At 36.1% G+C, this 7918-nt stretch overlaps 1 protein-coding gene across 1 annotated transcript; it reads right to left on the bottom strand.

The window, feature by feature from the left end:
- Positions 1-1495: 1495 nt before the first annotated feature.
- Positions 1496-7652, bottom strand: LOC100819188 (subtilisin-like protease SBT6.1). Its single transcript, XM_003529946.5, has 10 exons — positions 6930-7652; positions 6266-6394; positions 6045-6197; positions 5624-5740; positions 5154-5338; positions 4445-4708; positions 2854-3925; positions 2055-2555; positions 1879-1939; positions 1496-1795 (listed from the first exon to the last, which is right to left on the bottom strand). The coding sequence occupies exons 1-10, from the start codon at positions 7440-7442 to the stop codon at positions 1707-1709; spliced, it is 3084 nt and encodes a 1027-aa protein (XP_003529994.1). The 5' UTR covers positions 7443-7652; the 3' UTR covers positions 1496-1706.
- Between the last annotated feature and the right edge of the window lie 266 nt (positions 7653-7918).

The following is a 7918-nucleotide window of genomic DNA, read 5'->3' as shown; positions in this document are numbered from 1 at the left end:
ATTTATATTATTTTTCTTCTGTAAAAAGTATAATATATTTTTTTTCACTGAACAAATTTTCTGGGTCCGTACTTGATTTCAGATATACAAAACTGAAACCGGTCTTCTTCATCGCTCGTTCAACTTTCGTTCCAATGGATCCATCGCGTGGAGGAAGACAAACAAAATTGTTCATGCATGGGGCGGTGTTATGGACACCAAAGTTTTACTTGTATGGAAATGGAAACAAGTGGGGTCTTCTTGTTGAGGAGTGCAAGAAAAATGGTAAGGATGATCATGAACATGCTATTTTGCCAACAGCAGCGGAACAGCTTTTAACAAATCAATTGAAATAGATATTGGTTTTTCTGTGGTGGCAAGAAAGTGTATCAAAATTGTGAATCCTCAATTTTGCTTAATTTTTTTATTTCTATGCTTAAAATTTTTTAAAAAGTATTATTAAAATAAAAGATTAAAAATATAAATGAAATATTGTTGAATAAAAAATAAATTGATAAAAATATGAAGAGAGAATAAAAAGAAAATAAGCAAACAAATCATAAGACTTTCAAATACTTAATTATCAATTTGTTTCATAAATTATTTTAAATGATTTAATTTGATTTTTAAATTTTTAAAAGATTCAATTTGATTTTTAATTACTTAAAAATGAATCAATTTGATCCCCAAATTTTTAAGAACAATGAGAATCAAATTGAACTATTAAAAATAATTTGGGAACCAAATTAATTCATTTAAAAAAATTAAAGATTAAATTAAACCTTTTAAAAATTGAGATTAAATTGAATTATTTTTAAGAACTTAAGATAAATTGAATCTTTTAAAAATTTTAAAGGTTAAATTAAACTATTTAAAATAATTTAGATATCAAATTAATAATTTAACCGGCTTATATGAAGAGGGAAGAGAACAAAATAAAGTGAGACAAACTCCGTTCCGACTCCGGGTTATGAATGTATTTCTTTTTTCATTCTTCAATTAACAAAAACACTCTACCATGCTCTCTTTTCTCATGTACACAATTTTAAAGCAATTTCTCGTGCTCTCTTTTTTTTCATGGTGGTGTCTCTAGATTTTTATGAATATTTTTTTAGTTCCTCATCTACTCGTGATTTTAGTTACAACACACACACATATATAAGGGGGAATAAATTAGGCAACTTGTCTTCTAAGCTTAGTTCACTTGATTGGGTTCAAAACTTCTTAATGGAGTTACTTTCATTAATCCCAAAATGGGAGCTTATATAACTTGTACATTCCATCACCCTCCAACAGGAGTTACTCTCATTAATTCCAAAATGGGAGTTTATATAACTTCCACATCCCATCACCCTCCAACATGAGTTACTTTCATTAATTCCAAAATGGGAGTTTATATAACTTCCATATCCCAGCATCCTAAAACATGAGTTATTAATTAAAACAAATTAAAAAAAATTACATAATCAACTATTAATTAGCTATATACCAATAAGCATAAACATTTGACACATCATTTCACTATCAGAAAATTTGGCATTTGAAAAGCATCCAAAACAGCAAAAATGTTACAACTCTATAGGAAATAAAAAAAAAAAGGTTAACTTATTTGGCTATTTTCCTACAGTGATGCTGGTGGGAAAACTGGTGAATAATGTTACTATGCTAATGCTACAGGGGGCTTTCTTTGGAGGCTAGCGTTACAATTGCATTAAAGTAATGTTAAACTATATATTGGCCAATCTACCAGAACTTGATCCTTTCCTTCGTCTACGCCTCTTTTGGCGAATGCGCCAAAAACTCAATAGCAAAATACCTGCCAGAAGAAAAATACATGAAACATAAACAACATAGATATAGCAGTCTAAAGTTGAATAAAAAAGCATGTGTTTAACTAACCAGTTACTGCAACAACAACAGGAACCAGCCAGTGACCACCAACCAGCATAGGTGCATCAGGCTGCAAGAATTATGAAAGAATTCAAAATATCAGCAATATGCAGATCTGATAAGAAACATAAAGATCAACACTAAAAAACTAATCCGTTAGTTGTTTCTGTTTCATACGGTCATACCTCATCCCCATAGAACAGGCCTAAATACCTGTTCCCCAGAGAATCATCCTTATTACTTCTCACAGTCAACCTAGGACGCCAAATGTTGGAAGCATCAGAGGTTGAATTTAAACCCCTCCCCAAATCAATGACAGGATATCCGGGCAATCTTCTGTTTCTTCCTCTGACTTGCAAACTGTAGCCCTTAGTTCCCCAGATTTCAAGCCTTGTGTCAGTCCTGCAGATCAATTCCTTCCCCACGATAGCTGAATATGCAGAGAAATTTACATCAGTTCTGCGTGAGGGCAACTGATTGTCAGCTTCATACAAAGGAGAATCTTGTTTATTTGAGTCAGAGAAAAGTTCTGGATCTCTAACGTCTTCATTAGTAAAATCTAGTATTTTCCTCAGAAGGGTAAAACAATTAGTAACCATATGGCTGCTGTCCAAACAATTGGAGTCCCCATACACAGCTATGCGACCTTCACCCATCACTGTGAGACCAAGAATTGGAGAATCTGCCTGTTTCACCAAAAAGAAGCCATATTTCAAAATTAAAGTATCTCAATGATGATGTTGTATGGTTTGAATATACTATGCTATAAATAAAATTTGATGTTCTTTTAAAGTCAAATTAATTAATTGTTGAGGTGATGGTTTACCATAAAACAATTTACAATTTCATCAAGCCAAGTAACTTTGTACAACTTGTCGTGACAAGCTCAGGAATTAAATTTAACCTTTCCTTCAGAGGCTACATTTCTCAATGTTTTTATATTAATAATTAATAACTACTAACAAAATAGGTGTCATGCCACACCTTGGTTGAGCCAGAAGTTTGCAGCACATTCTGTGTGGCTCCACTTTCTGAACTATCTAAGAAAGGAAAGCTATGTACATAGCCACCCCTTGGAAACCTCACTATATCTGTTCCAGAAGCATAACGATTCTGCTCACCCAAAAGTGAAAAATCACCATTCAGAATCTTATCTCCAAAAGCAATCCCAAATGGAGCCAAAAGATCATTCAGTGCAGGAACATTAGCACCTCCAGTGACTGGGGTCCACCAGCTCCGTGTATTGTCATCAAAGAATCTCATCTTTACCATGGTATCTACATTATACCATTCAGAAAAGACAGCTAATCCCAATCCAGTATTTACAACATCATCTCTCAGCTTTTCAATCTCCTCAGCAAAGTACTCATCCTCAAGATCCACCAACAGAAGTGTTCCATACAATCGAGCATCAAAGCATGTAAGAGGAGAACCAAGTGATTCAACATAGTAACCAGCATCTCGTAACATGTTGAACATGATGTGAAAATTTGTATGCAGATGATCCCCATGCCAGTCAAGAATGTCATTACGAACATCCAAGGAATCTCTGGGAATATAACCAGGTGGGTATTTGATATTGTGAAACTGATCCCACAAAATCCGTTTTGACCGTGGTGGTGTTGGCACCACATTTAACTTTAATTGAAGCACACATATGCTAATTCGAGGGCCCTTCTCTCCTTGAGCCGGGGGGCTAGAAACCCTGAGAGTCACATTACCTTCAATCTTTCCGGAAAACTGTGCACCTTCTTCCTTGATTTGCATGTGAATGGCCAAATAACCAGTCCAAGGCCAGATGATCTCAGAATAAGTAAAATGTATGTTTAGAAGATTTCCTTCTTCATCAGAAGGATGCCATGTTGGTGTACTATCAACATATCCGACAACACCCATTCCATTCAAAATGGTGGCATTGAAGATGACAGGCATGGCACCTGCATAGAGTGGCTGACGACAGAAGGGCCATGAGTAAGGACAATCTGTATAATCAAGAAAACTGGGAAAGATGCTTGCCCTAGGTTTGTAGCTCTTAAGAATCTCATATGATTCTAACCTGAAAATTACATAAACAAGAAAGCATGATTAAAAAACAGTTAAAGAATCTCCCTACTACTTTTTGGGAATTTTTTAAATAAATCGCTACAGTTTAGAAATTATAAATGGGTCCCTTTAATTTCAAAAACTTTTAGGATGTGGTCCTTGAATCTAGTTTCCCTGTTAGGTCCCTACAGAAAACCGATTAAAAAAGATCTTCAAACCAAAGGAACCCATTTATAGTTACCAACTATAAGGACCTATGTAAAAAGTTTCCAAAAGCAACGGGGACCGGCAGATTAATTTAAGAATCTAATGAAAGGCAATTACAATTGTTTATGAAACTGGACCAGACTGGCCAGCTTGAGCAGAAAATTGGGGAACTGATCAAGTGTCTAGTACCAGTCTGGTTTCTAAAATGTTGACAACTATAATAGTAACGATAACTCTGCAACTATTGCTTTGCTACAGTAAACTTTATGTCCCAGAAAGGTATATCTTAAAACAACAAAATAGAGACCTAAACAGGAGAACTTACAGATCAACTCTGCCAGCACCCTGCTCATACATGTTAGGCCCAGAAAGCTTTGCAGCACCCTCAACCAATGCTTGTTTCATGCTTGCTGGGTTTAAGATATTTTTTCTATCAGGTTCAGGAATGACACTGACAAGCAAACATACAACACCAGCAACTACAGGACTTGCAACACTAGTTCCTGATAAACTTTTACAACCCGCACTAATTTTTGATCCCATTATGTCCCGTCCATATGCAACTATGTCTGGCTTCACGCGGCCATAACTGCAAGGTACAGATGTCAGCATGTTTTAAAAAATTATTAATGAGTAAGAAACCAAACTTACATATAAATTAAAGGAGTTACAGAAATAACAGATGACAAGAATAACTCATGTATCAAATCAAAAATCTTTTCACATTAGATAAATATCTGCCATGCCATTGTACAATTACTGAGGCTTCACAAAGCTCATCAGTTCTTAACATAGGATCACTACAAATTGGAAGTGGAGATGATGATGTGTTACGACCAACCAATGTGGTATTTAGTTGCTTGAACTCAAATATCCATTCTTCACCAATAAAAAGTGTTTTCCTAAACAAAATGGTTTTTTAGAATATCATACTAAGGAAAAAAATAGAAGTCCTCATTGGAAATATTCAACAAAAGCCAGTTGAAGCAGGAGTGATGAAATGTAAGCTAGAGAAACAAATAAGTAAATGTTACCCATGAGGAAGCTCCCAGGTACTCATGCCACGTGAGGAAAAGGAGGCTATATGGTCACTATAGTCAATACCACCAACACCGATGACATCACTTTGATCTGCTGGATTGTTCAAAGTTCCATAAAGTGGCCCATCATTTCCAATTGCAGAAACCATGATTATGTTATTTGCTGTTATCTCCCATATCTGTTCAACAAATTAGCATCATAAAACTCTAAAAAAGAACAGTTCTGTAATTGGTTTAAGAAATAATTACTACATATGAGTACCAAAAACAAATAATGACTTCTTAAAAAATAACAGTTACAGCAGAGAAACTAGCATGTCATGTTATAATTATTCACTAAATAATAGCACCATATCTTCATAAGTAATACATTTTGTAATTTCCTACCTCAAAATAAACGAAATACCAAACCTAATAATACTATTGAATTAGTGAGCTGGAACAGATAGGCACAAGATATATACCTTTTCAACAAATGGGAGATCCAAGTAGTCAGGTCCTCCTATGCTCAAATTTAGCACATCCATATTGGTTGCAATTGCATAGTTGAAGGCATCAAGGAACCATGATGTATATGACACCTGCAATAGGCTGAATGAAATCTTCTCAAAATCTTGCCAACTATTCTAGAATAAAAGTATTATAAGCAAAAAAAACTAGTAAAAAAAATGCATTTATAACCTAATCAATATGCATCTAGGTTTCTCCCATTTAGAGCTTGCTAACTATTACTCTACTTGGTTTATAAACTTCTGATGATCATTACATCATCCATGTATGGGACACATCTGTGGAATGAAGATATGCAGTTAATAAAGTTTAACTCAACCCCATCCACCTTCCAAGCAAGAAGAGCATCCAACAATAGCATCCAACAGGCATTACCTGTGCATCAGTGAACACACGAAATGCATATATCTCTGTATCTGGTGCAAAACCAAGGCATTCAGCATCTACACCAGCAATAACTCCCGCAACAAAAGTCCCATGTCCAAGATTATCATTCAACGTATCTTCATTTGTCCAATTTGTGCGCTCCTGTAAAGTTCCTCATCATTCAACTTATCCACGTCAACCAAAAACAACCATTCCAAATCAACCATTACCTTGATGTTACGAAAATGAGGGTGATCCGCTCGAATTCCTGTGTCAAATATGGCCATTTTGACCTTGGCACCAGTGTACCCTTTTGCCCAAAGATCCCCAGCCCCAAACATTGAAGTAACTTGTGATCTCTGCCACAAACAGAAACACCTCAAAACATGCGAATGCACACTTTCAACCATTAATAAATTCAAATATATCATATTTAAGTGTGTGCTTGGGTGAACGCCTGCAAAATTGATTTTAAATTAGTGATTCATATTTAGATTATAACAGCAGCCAGTATGAAATTTTTTTATAGAACACAAAAGCTATACCTAACGTTGTTTCAAGTTTCAACTTAAAATCAATTTTAGAACCAAAATCAGTTACTCAGCATGAGACCAAAGAGATGGCATTTCAACGTGATTTTAGATTATCAATCGCGAATCCAAACACGCACTAATAGCATGTTAGGTTCCACATTCCAAATGTGGATTTCCATGTTTACTAAGAAACTAATAGTTATAACTTCCACATCCCATTCATAATTTCGGGTTTCGAGACACGCTATAAAGCAACATAAACAATGCAATACCAATAGCCATAACCAAATGTACCAAATCAAAGTTCAAATCCTTCTCGCTTCCACAAATACCCAACATCAGAAAACCAAAAATATTTCACCTGCATCAACAATTCCCGCCCCCATTTGACGGAACTGCTGCGATTGCTGGCGTCTTCTTCTTCAGCCTCAGAAAACGACATCGCAGTGAAGATCTTCCCGGGGCGCTTCTTCTTCCCATCCTCAAACGCACCAACCTTGTTGTCGTTGCGTCTCTGATCCTTCTTCGTCATCAAACCCCTCTTGTAGCTCATGTCCAAGCTCACGTACTTGACCGACCCCAGTTTCTGAATCTCGTCAACTACTCCCAAATCCTCGATCGCGACCAGCCCGAAATCGGTGGGAAACTGCGCCGCAGGGTTCCGCCGTGGGATCCACCGCCAGCCCTCTGGGCGGAGGGCGGATTCAAGGTAGGCGCGGTGGCTATCGGCGGCGGCGTAGTGGCGGAAAGCGACGATGTAGTTGGGAGGAGGGGGCGGCGGAGGGGAATTGGGGGTTAGGGTTTGGAAGAGGGCAATGGAGAGAAGGAGGAGAGAGAAAGAAATGGAACTCCATTGGGTGGTGGTGGTGGCCATGGCGATTGGCGGCAAAAAAAAGTTGCTTGTTTTCCTCCTACTACATTGGAGGGAGAGTATGTAACAGAGAAATGAAACAGAGATACATGGCAAATTAGAAAAGAAGAGGTTTAAGGTTATGGTGTTGTGTTGTGTTCACTGTCTCAATCATCGTCTTCAGTCTTGCCTTCTTTCCTCTTGTCTTTCTCACTTGTTGTCTTCCTCGGACTCCTCTTCTTCATCCATCTAAAACTGTTTTATACTAAGATTTTTTTATTTAATTTAACACCAAATATTAATTAATATGATTTTGTTTTTGTAATATTAATAATTAAAATCATATATAATTATCTATCTCTATCATATATGTATAGATATATAGATAATTGAATTTAATTGTACAATCACATATATTTGTATTAAAATTATATTTTAAAAATTCGGTTGGATTCGGCCGATCGGATCGATTCAACTGAAATTCAGTTATATAATCAGAT

Source organism: Glycine max, chromosome 7, assembly GCF_000004515.6.
Source record: "Glycine max cultivar Williams 82 chromosome 7, Glycine_max_v4.0, whole genome shotgun sequence".
NCBI lineage: Eukaryota > Viridiplantae > Streptophyta > Magnoliopsida > Fabales > Fabaceae > Glycine > Glycine max.
The sequence above is the reverse complement of the archived record's forward strand: the minus strand, read 5'-3'. Positions and strand labels throughout refer to the sequence as shown.